We start from the raw sequence: 17,721 nt of genomic DNA on the forward strand, positions 1-17,721 counted from the left end.
GTCATCGAATTTTGCGAAGGAGAGATTGAATGAAAATGATCGCTTTTGTCCTTGAAATTACACCGCAACAAAGAAGTTTCTTGGCCAGTGGCGTTGCGTGTGAGTATCCTTGAGTCCCAGGTGTGCCAGTAAGCTCGTGTAGAGAGAAAAACATTCCAATTGAATATCGTTGCACAGCTCCTTTAACGAAAGCACGTTGGGATTCCATTTCCCATGTATTTTGTCAATAAAGGCAATGTGGGCGTTATTTTGTTTACATGCCACTACTAGAAACTCGTTATATGGCACGTAGACAGTGTTTCGGTAAGGATCATAGCCCGGGGAAGGGGGCTCTGCCCCCTCCCCCCTTTTCCGGATTTCACCAGGGGGGACGCGAGCCCCGATGACCCACCATAGTCTACGCCTATGATACAAGCCTATTAGCCTTGATTCCTGGGGGGAAATCCTTCGGCCACGAACCACTAAAAGATCTCTTTTGGAAGAGAAGGTCAAATCGTGACATGATTTGAATAAAAGCCAAGTTGAATTGCGGACATCGACCCGGTTGAACGTCTCTATATGACTTTTTTCCAGCCCCATCCACCATCAAAAAAACGAAAAGTCATTATAGAGGGCGTATTGCATTGGAAAAAGTTGAGTTGCTTTTTTATATATATCGATAAACTCACGAAAGAAAGCTTCCCAGCCGATTTTATCAAACTCTGGGGAAAACCGGAATCAGAGCTCTCGTTCAGTAAGAAAAAAGCCAAGCTTCGCGAAGTAAAATTTCTGCCTATACCTTCATTATGTGCTGACACAGAACACAGTGCAACGCGATATTTCGAAAGGTTGCTTCTTTTTTTAAAAACCGGGCACCCTAGACCCTTTCCGAAATGTTGAAATGACGCATAAGTTATCGCCGCCACCATTAGTTGGCCTCGTCGCTCTTCGCATCACGCCCGCCTGATTGGTTCCGAGTTGGCGCCGAGCACTGACGCAGCACTCGTGTGGAATGTCCTTCTAGCCGAGTGCACTCCGAATGTCGACAAAGGGATCGCGTCCAATGCGTGCTCACAGCGCACGACCAACTAATGGCGTCCGCACATAATCTACGCAACTTTTTGAAATTTTGAAAAGGCTGATGTTAGCATGTTACTAGGAAGTTGAGGAATCCCGTACCATTGCGCTATTTCATTCTACATAACCCCAGAGAAACGCGGGTTTCTTGTCACAATACCGGACGTCAACACCAAGGAAAAGAAAGAGATCTAAAAGAAAAAGACACCTACTTATTAAAAAGTATAAACTCAGAAAACAAGGAACCGTAGTTATAACTTAGATGTTGTAAACAGTTTATTAGGACAGTTAGATCTCCCTGGGATCCTGGACGCGCCGGGATGTGGCAGAGGGACGTCACAATCTTTAGCGAAAACACGCGTTTTCGGCTCAAAGTGTGGGTACGTACGTACTTCTGTGCAATGTTTTTAAGAAGGCCCCAAAATCGAACCAGCCGGCAAAAAATTCATGGCTATTCTTTCTTTGCCTGCGATTTACTCGTCGTGGCACATCTGGTCGTCTCTAGTGTGCCCAAAGAAAGTTCGAAGTGCGAAGCGGTCCTATAATATCAATGCCTTTAAAACGCCCTTGGGAACCGGCAAACAAACCACATTTTCATATATAATTCTTACTCAAATAGTAATATCTTGAAGCGCATTATATTGCAGCTGGCAATGTATATCAAAATTATCTAAGGAATATGTTGTACGAGCTCCGCAGTATTTTGATGCACCAACAGTTTAGCCTCAATAAAAATATTTTATACGCCACTGTGCAGACAACTATTCGTGCGATATCGTTATACACTTCTATGCTACACAGTGCGGAAAGTATTGTCTTTGCGTCTTCGTATCTAACGCGTGGACACCAAGTGGCTCAACGTTTTGAACAACTTTTCTTGTTCATAACATTCTCTAATCATAATGTGATCTAGTTTCTTAAAGAATTGTTGGTTTGAAAGAAAACCACTGTAAGTATGTAAGTTAGGCGTGAAGAAAAAAAAACAATGGGTGCCTTGCTGTACTTCAACATGCTTCCCCCAGTGGCATAAAATAGGCTCTGAAGGAGGGGCCGATAGTTGGTTCCGCTTCGGCTTTGGAAGTCGGCTTTTGAATTTGGGCCCAGGTGGGGCCCAATTAAGAATTCGACACGGGCTGCCCTCGGGGGAATCACAAAGGGCCTACCTGGACAGCCCACGGGGACTCCAATCGTAGAAACAACACTGGGTCTTCTTGGGTACCCCATACGGGCTCCGTTTCTATCCCGCCCATACATCAAAAGTGTCTCAGAAACGTTAACTAACGACGCAACACGTGCCCGCCTGTCATGCTGTCAGATGTTGCGGTCGTGACGGCTAATGCTATACGTCCCGGCAAAATGTACGATAAGACACGGGTGTCGCTGTCATCGCGGTGTCCAAACTCTTGCCTGTCGAAGTTGCTGTGGGCTGTCAAGACCGAGAGAGGTCAGCAGACAAACATGCTTCATTTACACCCACACCGCTGCCTGTGACACGGCCAGGCCCACGGCTGGCGAAAACTTGATACTTCTATTACGCCAAAAGGCGGAAATTGAGGAAGCCACTGTTTAAGCGCAGTAAGCACAGAAAGCCGGAGTCGCTTGCGAGGCAACATAACCATGGAAAAAACAAAAGATTATTGAACAGAGGGTTAGGGAGCAAGCCAGCTGGTGATGGTTAAACAATTTCAGACAACCACTTTTGCCTTATTGGTAAAATTTTCTGACCACCTTGTTAGAAAAACAAAATATCGCATGAGCACTTACGATGAACGAACTTTGAGACATGAGACCCAGAAAAAGATACATTCTTTATTTCAAAACTTGATTGAGCCCTCCTCATTGAAAGGTTCATTTGCCCACGAGTAAGTTTGCAAGAAGAGAAGCCGGAAGTGATTGCGGCATTAATGGCAGACGTTTTAAGTCAGTGCCTCGGTCCTCGGCAGCCGGTAGAAATAATTCTGATGAATAACCATTTCGGGTCGCAGTTGGTCGACGGAAGAGCATCCTGCATGGTGTAACAAAAAAATCAGCAAAGAATATTTTTTTTGGGCGCGTTTTCGCTTATAAAAATCGCCATGAAATAATTTCCCAGCTTTTACTAAATCGTGGGCGGTGATAATCTTGAATGTTTAGATCCCAAGTAAGGAATCCGTCTTCTTCTCAGTTCTTCAAATTTAAATGAAAAAAATCTGGCAACCCGAGCGGGCGTGTCATCTCGTTTCACCTGCACACCAAAGTGTCATGTGCATCGCACCGGACGCACAGTTATGGTCGGCTTTTTATGATGTAGTGAACAAGCGTTCTCTTGATTTAAGCCTATACACAGCCCAGCATATTCCGCATGCACGAAGCAGTGCCACATTTCACTCAAGGACTAGCAGAAAACTAATACACTGCGCAGGAAAAATTAAAAGACGCTTTCACATTTCTGCAATGCCAAACAAGAGCGTAGTTTTTGAGGTATTTCGACTTTAAGATATACCGTGCTAAAGAATTTATGGAAGAAATATCTATGCCTACCAATATAGACCTCGTACTCCTGCGTATATAATATAAATTATATATGAAGAGAGTGTGAGAGATGCTGGGTAACGTTGGAACACAATCCAGGAGGATTTTATTCGATGTTTCGACCTCAGGCAGGTCTTCGTCAGGATTCCTGACGAAGGCCTGCCTCATGTAGAAACGTCGAGTGAAACCCTCCTAGTTTGTTTTCCACCCTTACCCTGCATCTCTGTCTTCTACGCCTTCGGCCTCCAAGCCCCCAACATGCCCATATATACATATATATATATATATATCATCTAATTATTTATTATATTATTGTTTCTATAAGGATGAGGAGGAGAGGCTACGGAGGTCTCTCCTCTCCTCCTCCTCCTTCATATCTTCCCCGCTAAGGTTAGCTGGAAAATTGACACCACGTGACCAATTAACATCAATTCAGTTTCCCCGCTACATTTAGCGGCGAAAATGACGTCACATGACTTTGTGTCACCTCACTTACTAACAAATTCAACTTCTCCGCTAGATTTAGCGAAACAATTTGTCATGTCACCACAACACCAGTTCAGTTGCCCACCAGATTTACCGTGGACACTGAATTTGTGTTGAGGTCATGTGACGTCAGTTTTACCACTAAATTTCACGAGGAAACTAAATGCGAAGTGTTCAGTTATGGGACGTCACAGACTTACACACCGATTGAGTTTCTTCGCTAAATATTTAGCGGAAATTGAATTGGTTTATAGTTCTGTGACGTCCCATAATGAAACGCGTGCGGTTACGCCGATGGCGACGGCAACGCCGACACCGCAAAACACGGGAACCAGCATATTAGAGCTGAGCTCTGAAATGGTCTAGTTGAGCTTTCCACTGCAGTCTGTAGAGGTATTATTCACCCGTAAATCGCAACACATGTGTCGCTTATCTTTTTTTCGTCTTTACTTTTTGTGTTTTAGTTAGAACCCAGTGTCTAAATAATTGTTGGTACTTGCCGCTTTGGGCGCTGCTGGCAGCTTCAGATAATATATCGCGGTGATAGTGAGAAACAAGGCATACGGACTAGTACCATATTTGTTGATCGCCACACCTCTCTTTCCAAGTATCTCCACCAACAACAAGCGGTGGGTCACCGCAGCTATTGACTACATGACTTACTATGCAGAAACCAAATCTGTTCTTGAGGCTAATGCAAGAGAAGTTGCGAACTTCTTCCTCACCTTCTTGCTACAACGCCATGAAGACCCGCAGTCCGTCACCAGCGACCGCGGCACGTCCTTCATTCCGAAACTTCTAAACTGTTTGATGAATTGAGGGCCCGTACCGTGAGGACAGGGTGTAGCGAGCCACGATGCGACCGACACGTTTCAGAACACAACAGAGGAATGCATTTAAACAAGGGACAACAAGTTAAGTACAGCGAGAGGGGGCGCCACAGGAATGTGGCAGACTATTTACAAAGTCGATAGGTGGCGACCTCTACATCTCCCCCCTTTATGAAAGATGAAAGATGGAGGAAGCCCACTACATAAAACTTCACAAATTTAAACGAGTCGGCCGAACAACACGTCGGCCACTGCGAGTTCGCACAACACTGTCGCTGTCAGTGGGGACCGGGGCTGGCTCAGTGGCAGGGGGCGGCCTTGTCGGGCTTGCAGGTCGTGGTTGTTCAGGAACCAAGACGTGTTGCGCTGATTCGGGCTGACCTTGTGGTTGTGCTTCTCCACCGAAAGGCACGAGATGGCGGCGGTTTCGCTGAAGAAGACCACCCCGTTTTGTTTCCACAATATAACCTCGTGGTCGTTGAGCAGGACTCAACACTGTAGCGCGCACTTGATCAGGTCTCACCCAGACTTGCTCTCCGGTTCGAAGTGACTGCAGGTCCCTGGCCGCGTGACGCCGGTTGTAGTCTGCTGCCTGTTGCCTTTTGTAGGCTAAATCATTGCTGGCAACCTTGTCTTTCACTGGCCAGTTTGGACGGAGCTGCTCGTCGCGCTTAGGAACTCGGGTCTTCAGCTGCCTCCCCATCAAAAGCTGGGCTGGGCTGAAACCGTTCACCCCCGGGGTGTCTCGGTAGCTGAGGAGGGCGAGTTGGGGGTCATCTGCCTTCCGAAAGAGGTCTTTTAACCTCCGGATCATGCTCTCAGCTTCCCCATTAGACTGGGCGAAGTGAGGGCTGCTGGTCATGTGGTCAAACCCGTAAGATTTAGCGAAAGACGTAAACTCTCTCGAAGAAAATGGTGGACCGTTGTCAGTCCTTACGCGCTGAGGAATTCCATGGCGAGCGAAGATGATCTTGATCACGTCGATGACAACCTGAGCTGTCGTGCTTCTTAGCGTTACAACCTCTGGGAATCTGGAGTAGTAGACCAACACCAGGATGAAGATTTGTCCGTTGAGGTGGAATAGGTCCATGCCGAGCATTTCCCACGGACGACCGGGGAGAGGGGTGGAGACCAGTGGCTCCGACAAGTTCACACGAGTGGAGGCACACTGTTCACAATTGGTAACCATGGAAGTGATCTTCGCAGTTATGCCTGGCCACCATACCGATTCTCGAGCCCGGGCTTTGCTACGGTTAATTCCCTGATGTCCCTCGTGCAGCAACGTCAGCACTTGCAGCCTCAGTGAAGAAGGGATGACTAAGCAAACCCCCTTAAGAAGAACACCGTTGCAAACAGATAGTTCATCCATCACGGCAGCATACGTTCCGAGATGCAGCGGTAACGTTGATTTCTGCGGCCACTTGCGCTGGCAAAAAGAGATCAGTGCACTGCACTCGCCATCAGAGCCTTGTGCTTTCCTCACATCCTCCAAGCTGACAGGCAGTACTTCGGAGGTGCTGTCAACTACCTCTGTGGCAAAAAGTTCCACAGTGTCCAAAGGACAGGGTGCCTTTGGAGGAATCCGCGACAAGGTGTCTGCTGTAGCCAGCAGCTTTCCAGGCACATAGAGCATCTGGAACTGATAGCGCATAGTCTTGAGCCTAAGTCTCTGTACCCGCGGAGGTAGCATGTCAAGCTCCATCTTTCCAAACAGCGAAACAATGGGCTGGTGGTCCGTCTCAACGTCGAAGTTTATACCACGAACGAACTCGTCGAACCGCTGGATGGCCCACGCCGTCGCCAATGCCTCCTTTTCCGTTCGACTGTATCGATGCTCGGTGTCTGTCATTGACCGCGAAGCGAAGGCGACCGGTCGACGTTCTCCCGACGGCTGAGTCTGCAGCAAGACGGCACCGAGTCCAAAAGAGCTTGCGTCTGCAGAAACCGTCGTGGCATACGCCGGGTGGTACTTGGCCATGCACCGGTCTGAAGCGAGCAGCTCCTTGATCTTTGCGAACGCTGCTTCTTGTTCATGCTGCCACGTCCAGCTCGTAGTTTTTTTTCAAGAGGACTCGAATTGTGGCAGTGACGTCAGAGATGTGAGGCAAGAATCTTGCTAGGTGGTTTACCATCCCAAGGAGGCGTCTGACGCCAGCGATGTCACTCGGAGGATCCATGGTCCGGATGGCTTCCACTTTGCTGGGATCCGGCCTGACGCCTTCTGCCGAGACAATAACTTCCAGGAAGGAGACCTCGGAGACTCCAAACAGGCACTTGTCTTTGTTCAGCGTGATGCCAGCTCCTGCTAGCCGAGACAACACCTGCTTGAGGCGAGCGTCGTGTTCCTTCTGGTCACGCCCAAAAACGAGAATATCGTCGATCATATTGGCGGCGCCTTCTTGACCTTCGAGGATTCTGGCCATTTGTTTTTGAAAGTACTCCCGCGCTGAGGTGATGCCGAAGGGGAGTCTACAGAAACAATAACGGCCAAAAGGAGTGATGAAGGTCGTGAGCTCCTGCGAGCCGGCTGCCAGCCTGACCTGATGGAAGCTTGCTGTGGCGTCCAACTTCGAGAAGATGGCCGCGTCGACCAGGAGACCAAGGACCTGCTCGACTGTCAGCAGGATGTGGCGCTCTCTGAGTACCACTTCGTTAAGCCGTGTCAGGTCCACGCAGAGTCGATACGCTCCGGTAGGCTTCGGGACGACGACGAGTCCGGAGCACCATGGGGTTGGTTTGTCGGCGCGACGAATCACTCCGTCGCTCTCCAACTTATCTAACTCGTGCCTGACGACCTCTCGCAGCGGGATGGGAATCCGACGAGGTGCGCTGAGTGAAAATGGCACGGCGTCTGGCTTCAGGCGAATGGTGTACTCGTCCTTGAGTGTGCCCAGTCCGCGAAACAATTCGGCATGTAGTGTTGTCTCGGGAGCATCCACAGCACCTAGGAATTGTACAACCTTGAGAGCCTCAATCGCCGGAAGACCCAAAAGAGGTACGGAAAGGGAGTCGATCACATAGAGCCGCTGAGAGCTTGTCTTCCCTTGCCACTGCAGTCGTGCCAGATACGACCCCAACACACGCAGCGGTTGACCTCCGGGTTCTGTCAGCAGGCTTTCAACCTTGTCAAGCTTGGCCGGCACGTTGGGAAAGTCACTCGGTACGGCAGACACTTCCGCTCCAGAGTTCACCTTGAATTCCGCGGTGTAGTTATTCACGGTGACGTCCACGTACTTAGCCTTAGCGGATGTTCCCACAGCGTGCAGCTGGATAGAGCCGAGCTTGCCTTGCTTGACTTTCTTTGCACGGCACACTTCGGCGAAGTGTCCCTCTTTTCTGCAGTAGTTGCAGAGCGAGTCCCGTGCTGGGCAGTCTGAACGCGCGTGAGGCGCGCGACCGCAAAACGAACAGGCCGATGACTCACGGGGATGCCCTGCTCTGGCTTGGGCTCCGCTTGCACGAGCTGCTTTGGTGTCCGAGCGCCGACGGGATGGAACTTTATCTTTTTTCGTAGCGTCGACTTGGACTGCACGGGAACTCTCGTTGCTTGACCGCGCAGACGCTTTCTCTTTATCGGCGTCTTCGGACTGACGTGCCTGGGTTCAGGCTTCAGTGAGAGTTGACTTAGCGTTCCGACACAGCTGCTCTGATAGGCGCGTGTCACGCAGGCCGGCGACAAACCTGTCACGAACTAGACGCTCTTCTATCGCCGCTGACGTGTAGTTGCAGCGCTTCACAAGCTTGCACAGCTCCGCGTAGTAGGCATCCACGCTTTCGTCAGGTTGCTGGATGCGTTTGTGAAAACGCGAAGACTCATAGAGCTCGTTGGCTGGATGCACGAAGTGCGCCGTAAAGCGAGCAACCACTGCGGCGTACGAGGCGAGGGACGCCGCGTCGAGCGAGAACGTGTTGAGCAGCGGACGAGCTTCTGGACCCATACAGTAGACTAGGGAGCGAACCTGGACGTCTTGAGGCGCTTGTCCAAGCCCAGACACGGTGACATAGTCGTCGTAGCGGTCTCGCCACGTCGGCCAAGTCCCGACGTTCGAAAGTCGAACGCGTCCGGCTGCCGCAGATTGACGCCGACCCACTGCGGGCTGGATTCCTTGGACATGATTGTAGTGTCCTGATGGCTAGCGTCGAGGTCGGTTCACTTCTGACACCATGTTTGATGGATTGAGGGCCCGTACCGTGAGGATAGGGTGTAGCGAGCCAGGATGCGACCGACACGTTTCAGAACACAACAGAGGAATGCATTTAATCAAGCGACAACAAGTTAAGGACAGCAAGAGGGGGCGCCACAGGAATGTGGCAGACTATTTACAAAGTCGATAGGTGGCGACCTCTACATAAACGAGGTCCTGAGGCTTGTCAGAACGATTTATCATGTGACAAGCGCTTATCATCTAACCGCCTCGTCGAGCGGCTGAATAACACACTAGCTAACATGATACCCATGTATATTGCGGATAACGACACCAACTGGGATAAAATCTTTCCTTACGTCATCTACGCCCAAAATACGGCACGTCAAACAATTACGGGATTTTTCCCTTATCTCTTTTACGCTCACGACCCTCATGCTATTCTCGGCACTGTTTCGTCGTATATTGACACACCTCTGAAGTCATTTCTCGAGCCGAAGACGCCCGTTGACTCGCCTGGCTCTAAACTTTGCATCGCAACAGCTACAACAACTTCGTCACGCGGACGCACACATACCAGTGTCTCATAATATTGGCGGCTTGTTTTACTGAAGACACCAGTTCTTCAGACTGTAAAATGTAGAAAACTCCTACATAAATTCCCCGGATCATATCGCATCATACGTTATCATTTTGACATAAACCACGAGGTGGTTCCAATACCCCCGCCCTGCGACCATCCCTCACGTCCCGCTTCAAGCCTAGCTTACACCAATCCTCACGCCCCTAAAGTCCGGAATGACCGGCCCTACCACCACCGGGGGGAGCTGTGAGGAAGACCACGACGATCATCTTCGGTAAGCAGGAACGCGAGCTGCAAGTTTTTGGCACACGAGCTTGGAGCGATTCGGCTGTTCCGCCAAAGACGCATCATTGTTCGCCTCTGGTTGTTCCACATCGCACCATCAAATACGTCTCTCATAAAACACCCCCCCCCAGTAATATATATATATATATATATATATATATATATATATATTATGGCTTTCCCAACTGTCTTGGGTATGTCCGATGGCTCGATGGGGATCTGGTGGTACGCGCGTACCAAGTCGATCTTCGAGAAGATGGTAGTGCGATGGAGCGCTCCAGTGAAATCATGGATGTGCGGCATGGGATAACGGTCATGTGATGTGATGGGATTGAGGGCTCTGTAGTCTCCACATGGGCGCCAGTCCTCGGGGGTGAACTTGGCGACCACGTGAAGAGGCGAGGAGCAGGAGCTCTTCGACTGGCGGACGATATCCAGCTAGAGCATGTGCTCGAATTTTTGTCGGGCGATTCGCACCTTGTCCGGTGCCAGTCGGCATGGGCGCACGTGGACAGGTACTCCTGTCGTCTGGATGTGGTGCGTAACATTGTGTTTGACGGGCGCTCGTCCAAGATTACACGCGTCGACTCCGGGAACTCGGTGAGGAGACTGGAGTACCGCGTCTCATCCGCTGTAACCGCGAACGTGAGGCTGATGGAAGCGAGGGACGAGGCAATGCCTTGCACTGTCGGACGATTTGTTTTGTCGTGCAGACGTCTGCTCTTGACGTTCACCAGCAGTGCAAAATGCTTCAGAAAGTCAGCCCCCATAATGGCGTGGGGAACAGCCGCACATACGAAGACCCACCGAATTGTGCGCCGCAATCTTAAGTCCAGTGTCAGTGAGCGCTCACCGTGCGTTGCAACGGCCGTGTTGTTGACGACCCGGAGCTGTGACGTGCTGGGGAGCCAGCGCTCTTCCGCAGTTGATGGGATTACGCTGATTTCTGTTTCGGTGTCTATCAGAAAAAGAACACCAGTGATGCGGTCAAACACAAAGGGGAGGCGAAACGTCTCATGAAGCTGTTTTTTCTGTTGACTTTCCGGCCGCGACGACCTTGGCGAGGGAGGACAGATGGGGGCCCCGAAAGCTTCTAGAATCGTGGTTTGTTCGCAGGGACACATCCGTGTGCAACAAAAACCGCGGCCCTCTCCACGAAGCTTACACGGACATTCGTGATAAATAGCGTTGAGTTGAGGTTGAACCCTGCATTTGCTGTGTAACTACTGATAATGCCTCACGCATGGGAGGCGAAACGTCTAATGAAGTTGTTTTTTCTGTTATGTCAAGTCGGTGTTCTTATTTTAATTATGACGTCTCCCGGCTTTTGGAGTATTTTTACAAAGAACAGCGTTCGGTAGCTCTCTTCGCTGGCGGGAGCACTTGCCACCGCCAATGCTCTGCCCTGGCGTTTTCCGCTCGTGAGCAGGGCGGCTCACACTTTCGAGCAGCGGAACCGAACCGCTGGTGGTACCAACATTCCCCCGAGTTTGTGCCAGACGATGAGCGAGGCTTGCGCCGTGGTCGTTCACGGGACGTGCTGCGTCTGCGGGGAACCTGGAGCTTCGCCATCATGTCGGCGAGACGACGGACTTCCGCTCGCAGCTCGCCCAGCTCGTCCGGAGTGCTTCTGCCTGGACCGCTGAGATGGTTATTGGTGCTGCCGAGACCTCTATAATTTTATCAGCAAGATCGGCGATCTTGGCGAGGCCAATGTACCCTGCGGACGCGAGGACCATACGCACATTCCTTGGCAAGCGCTGCAGAAGCAACTCGCGGAGCAGCGACTGGTCAATCGTCGACGCCTTTTCTCCTAGGAGCTGCTCCAATCGGCGAAGTAGCTGGGTGGGGTTACGGTTGCCCAGTTCCTCAGCTGTTAACAGTTGCCGGAGCCGCTTTTCCTCGGAAGCGCTTGTCCGACGTATAAGCTGAGCCTTGAGGTGGTGGTGAAATTAGGAGGTCCCGCACCTCTATGGCGATGGCAGGCGATAGGCTGGACACGACATGGTGGAATTTCGACATGTCCGCTGTAATGCGCCGAGTCGCAAACTGGGACTCGACCTGCACAAACCACAGCTTCTGGACAGCGGACCATAGCTCGGGTCCGCCGTCCAGAAGGGAGGCAGCTTCGAGGTGACTGTAGAGATGCCACAGGAAGTTGTCGCGTCGTCGTCCGCCATTACAACGCTGGTTCCGTTGGTTGCGTTGCAGTTAGTGGTGCAAAACTGTCGATAGTACTATCGATAGTATCGATAGTCGCCAGAAATCTGACTATCGATAGTGAAAAAAACTATCGATAGTGCTATCGATAGTCGACTATCGAAAAACTATCGATAGTACTATCGATAGTCGACTATCGCAAAACTATCGATAGTACTATCGATAGTCGACTATCGAAAAACTATCGATAGTACTATCGATAGTCGACTATCGAAAAACTATCGATAGTACTATCGATAGTCGACTATCGAAAAACTATCGATAGTACTATCGATAGTCGACTATCGAAAAACTATCGATAGTACTATCGATAGTCGACTATCGAAAAACTATCGATAGTACTATCGATAGTCGACTATCGATAGTTCTGAGACACTATCGATAGTTTTGGAAAAACTATCGATAATATCGATAGTCGATTTATCGATAGTTTTGCATCACTAGTTGCAGTTCGGAAACCGGGTCACCACTATGGCTTTCCCGACTGCTCTCGTGAGCGCGGCGGGTATGGACCAACAGAGTCCGGAAACCTAACTAAAATATTTTACTCTGCAAGGAACCAGAGCCTGGCCATGTGCAGTCAGCCGGAACTTGTGGTGCGGTCCTTTCACCTTCAGGCCGGTCGTTCTTTTATATATCGCGCAGGGCTGCCTCGAGCTCGGGTCCCCCATCGTCCTTCTCTTCCTTTTGAAGATTGCAGACACTTTAGAGCATGGTGTCTTGGTAGGCTCTGGTGGTCCGACAGGGACACGCCGCCACAATATATCTCTCTCAAATTACTTACCCCGGTATATCACAAAAGTAGCATACCTCAAGAGCTACGCTCTAATTCCGCATTACAAAGAAGCGTCACCGTTTCTAATTTTTTAGTGATTCAAAACGTGTTCCGGAGGACTGTTATGCCCGAAGCGGACTATAAAGGCCTTTGAAAAAATCGCCCTCTGAGCGCTACCATAAGCATGCGCTGTTGATCTGCTGTGTGGTATATCGGACGCTGCGCATACGTCCACAGCTCATTGACTCAACATTTTTTTGCCCGGGGAATAAGTGATGATCGCTTCATATTATCCCCATGTTTCAAACCTGTGTGCACAGATCAGCCGCAGTCCCACTACTCATATAAAAACACGGTATTATATCCAGCCATAGAAGACCTTGTAATCTTCGGACGCGGCATGTTACAAATATGTTTTCTTTGTACTTGTATAGCCTTCGAACATTTGTGAAGGCACTTCTTTATGACCAACGTGACGGGGCTGTCATACGGGGAAGAAGAACGCCCCAAGCAGTGTCTGAAAGTCGTATCTGTTTCCTTTTTTTGTATTTAGTTGCGGTGTGCTTGCGCCCTTACAAACATACCCAGCAGTATCTGACGCACAGAATGGTCAGACAAAGGGACAGAGGTGGAACCGTAGAACCGTTAAACCAGATATATATAATGTTAAAGTGGCCCTGCAACGACTCTTTGACTGGTTTTTAATTTGCGCCGAACTTGAACGTAGTAACTTAGTGAAACTGTTCGTTTCGCGAATTTCGCTTTATTTTAAAAGTTACAGGCAAATTAAAAGTATAAAAACGAGCGAAAACAATAACGTCCTTTATGACCTCCCCGGTCCTGGCTTGGGTGGCCGTGAACTAGAGGAGGGGTAGTGAGCTCAGCGAGCGCTCACGGCTGCCGCACTCCTTGTCGACGGCTCGAAAGGGCGCCTCTAAAGCATGTGCTGGATAGTCTGTACGAAGCGGCCGACCAGGGCGGCTAGCATTGCATTTGCTGCGCGACTAAACACTAATTCGGCATGACAATTCATTGGCAACAAACGACAGCAAATACGGGGTAAATATCAGTTCAGAGGGGGAAACACTTCGCGCTGCCAAACCGCCAAACAGCAAGCCAAACCTGCTCGCGAAGACCTTCGGAACGCTCGGATCCGGTCGGATCCTCCAGCCCATACGATCACAGCGCCGCCGCGTATATCCGGGACCTTTCTATGCTCATCGCTTCACAGCAATGCGTTGCACGCGTCGGCGCCTGATCCCACTACCACTTTCCAGTATGCGCTGCCTTTTCCACCGCTTGGTGGCGGGTAGGTCGACGGGTCATTTCTTGTTTCCGTACTTTCTAAAGTGCTTAAAATGGATACTTGGGCGAGTTGGATATTCATATTGTAGGAAATAGCGCAAAAGTGAACTCAGTCACATTGAAAATACACGCACACCAGAGAAAAGGTCACTCACTTCACGCTAACCTACAACTCAGTATGTATTTTCGTATTTTTTCTTTTTCTTTCACCAATATAAAAGTCGCCATATCTCGCTTTGTTGTCTTCTGTACAAAACAAATGCCAATGTCTATCACACATTATCATTCGAGTGTCAAGATATAACACTTCCCCTTCAGTAAGCGTAATGGTGGACTACTAAAACAAGTGTCACTTCTTTTCATGATGTTAGGTGCCTCAATTATCTCACGTGTTAAGTGGTGATAATTATTTCCAATTACGGTGCTATTTTTGATGTCTGCAGTGCACCCACAAACAACGCAGTGAGTTCCTAAAAGTCCTGCGTTTGCTATTCGGGTTTTGTTGTTATGTTTCCTTAATCTGTCATTTATACATCCTCAAGTTTGTCCTATGTACTGACCGCCGCATGGAAGCGGAAAGGAATAAATCACTCCTTCTGAGCAAGGTATGTATGGGGTTTTATGCTCTTTAGTGCAGCTGGTAAGTGTTTTACGTAAGGCGTTAACGTTTTTACATAAGCCTGAGAGTCTGTTGAGGGCGGAAAAGACTACATCGATATTTGCGCGATTCCCAACCTTTTAAGGTTATGAAAAATGTTATGGAAAGGGGGGAGGGGGGGAGGGGATGACTACCGGTCTTTGGTTACTGTATCTGTCGCGTGTCTTTTCTAAACTGCATTTCTTTCTTTTATGAACTAAAATACTAGACAAAAGCTGCGTTCATAGATACTTGAAACGGTTTATGCCACTTATACTTTGTATTTCGACTAAAAAAAAGCTTTCAGCGACTCTAAGGCAGGAGCTGGCCAGGACCGACAACATCACGATGTCGTCACATGCCGCGCGCTTTCGGTACCACGAGGCGCCCCCGTAGGTGGAGGAGGCTTCCGTGTCGTCAAGGTATAATATGACGCACTAATTTTTAGTTACTCTATCCGTGCTCGCTGGGTTGCCCGAAATACAAGAGATGTGGAAACCGCAAAAATGGTAGACGCTTAAATAGGATAAAACCGCAAAGCTTTTTTTTTTCTTTACTTGTCAATTTTTTGGGCCTTGTGACAGACCAGATCACCGAACACTTACTTCATGCGCACGCGTAAAACTCAATTGTTTTAACATTTCTTTCGCGTTTATTAAGGGTTACCATCAGGGGCGGATTTGCGAAACGTTACCGAGATCTGTTTTGTTGACCTAATAGGCGTTATGTCACCAAAAACTAATAATTTCTTCGTAAAAAAGATTTTTGGATCAGTTTTTTATTAAAATAAAGTTGACCTAGGGGGAGTTAGGAGGGCGGGGGGAGCGGTCACCCTCTTTCCCCTCTTGAATCCGCTTGCGGTGACCGTTTGGGTCACTATAGAAATTTTTTGTGCATACGCGCCACAACGGAAGCCTACTTGTTATGGAGGAAAGAAAGCAAAGAGCTTACCTTGTTTTGCCAGTAAATAAAATTAATGTTTGTTCTGATAGTCAGGATAGAGTCCCTTAGAAGGTGAGAACGGCAGGAAAGAGCTCCGAGCTCTCGTGCACCTCAAGCTCGCGCGCGCAACAGAAGCACCACGGAAGGCATTAAGAGCGTGTTGAAGGGTGTTTCTCCAAGAGACATTCTCCGCCATTTTCCCTTTATCAGTGACTATAGGCCCCTAAGCGCACACATTGTTTTATATGTCTCTTGAATAAGACCTCCGACTTACCCATCAATGCGAGAGCCCGGTCTAGCTCCTCCCTCAAGATTTCGAGCGTCTGGCGCACGCCTGCTTTACCCTGCGGGTGTTAGTACACACATTAGAAATTCTGCTCTCCCCAGGCGATTGCAAATATACGTATATATTATACGCAGTCCAGAAGTGAAAGTGATTCCTCACTTAAAATTAACGTCATATAAGAAGATTGGGGAAGAAGAGCAGAGCTACAAAGGAGTCGAGTATGAAATGTTGCAGATGCCTGACCAACACCTCCTAGACGGCTTTAAAGCCTGCGCGTTACGTCACATGATGTCACGTCCGGGGGTCCCGCACGGACGCTAATTGGATGCGAGTGCCGTGTCAGCGTTCTCGTGGGACTATGATAGGAAACGAGCCCCACGCGAACGCTGACGCGGCACTCGCGTCCAATCAGCGCCCGTGCGGGACCCCCGGACGTCACGTCATGAAACGTAACGCGCGGGCTTTGCTGTCTAGGAGGTGTTGGCCTGACAGACTAGATAATGGGGAGGCTTATATATTCAATTCCAATCCAAGTGATGGAATACTAGAATAGTATAATTCTTAACATGACGCAGAGAGAATAGAACAAACTCCAGACAACGGACGAAGAGCATGCCCTTCACTCGCAACAACAATCACATTGTTGCGAATGTAAGACGTGTTTCCGTCCCTTGTCCCGAGTTTGTTTTAATCCTTCTGTGTCAAGTAGAACACGCTCTGCAGTTAATTTAGAATTGTTCATCTTTGTCACGGAACTAATTATATTTCCTTGACAAACTCCGTTTTGTCTTCTTGCTTTCTCGAATGGTACGCCAATTTTTCCAATTTTAATTAAACAGTGATGGCGTATGCGAACTGGTGTAGATTTACCACTTCCTAGACTATATAAAAAAGGGAATGAGAGTGCAAAAAAAAAAGAGTGAAAGAAAGAAACAAAACAACAAGACGTCACAATAACAAATACTATAGGTATTTCACAAAGGAGAATTATTGACTTTTTCCATTATGCTCCTTTCTATTCTCCTTGGGATAATTCTCGTTCTCCACCAAGCCTCGGGTGATTTAAGAAAATGGTAAACCAATATCATTTACTGCGACAAAGTAGTGACAATTTATTAACTATATCATTGTCAGTCGTGTCATAGAAACAACAGACGCTTACTTTCGAACAATGATATTACTTGTTGAACTCACTTATACCCGTGTTACGAGGGCACTCTTAACCGCAGTTAACTCACCTTTAACTGCTCTTACGCGCTTCCACAGTCACAGCACTATACTCCCGGATAGCTATTTTAAAGTAGTGAAGACTGCACGCGTGCACTCCTCTGATGGGTGTTTAAGATGCCCAGGCGCACGTGCGCCCATGGCTTCAACTGCATTGCTTCAGAATGTTGTCCGCAAGTATCGTGTTGCACTGTGGGCTAGCGTAACTGTGGTTAATCGAGCCCGTGTAACAAAGGTATTAGAAAGGCTGCGTCCATAAGAAGATTTGTTCGATATTTAATTGAGAGCAAAACCAACTGAGAGTAAGGAAACTTTTTTTTCTTTTAAGTATCTTCAAGAAGAACTAGACACCTGATCCAGACGAAAAAATAAACCAGTTAAAGTTCAATAAAGATCTTGTATGCTAAGGCTGAATTGAGTCTAATAAGGTTCT

At 48.7% G+C, this 17,721-nt stretch overlaps 1 protein-coding gene across 1 annotated transcript in view; it reads right to left on the reverse strand.

Annotated features, from left to right (window-relative positions):
- Positions 1 to 2,972: 2,972 nt before the first annotated feature.
- The window catches only part of LOC8035681 (hydroxyacid oxidase 1-like), a 136,928-nt gene continuing 122,179 nt past the window's right edge, over positions 2,973 to 17,721 (reverse strand). Inside the window, exons 7-8 of the mRNA XM_040215385.3 lie at positions 16,050 to 16,119; positions 2,973 to 3,061 (exon numbers count right to left, since the gene is read on the reverse strand). Of these exons, the coding sequence (XP_040071319.1) occupies positions 2,973 to 3,061; positions 16,050 to 16,119 (159 nt within the window). The remainder of the gene's footprint in view (positions 3,062 to 16,049; positions 16,120 to 17,721) is intronic.

Source organism: Ixodes scapularis, unplaced genomic scaffold (genome assembly GCF_016920785.2).
Source record: "Ixodes scapularis isolate PalLabHiFi unplaced genomic scaffold, ASM1692078v2 PGA_scaffold1__304_contigs__length_218370807, whole genome shotgun sequence".
NCBI lineage: Eukaryota > Metazoa > Arthropoda > Arachnida > Ixodida > Ixodidae > Ixodes > Ixodes scapularis.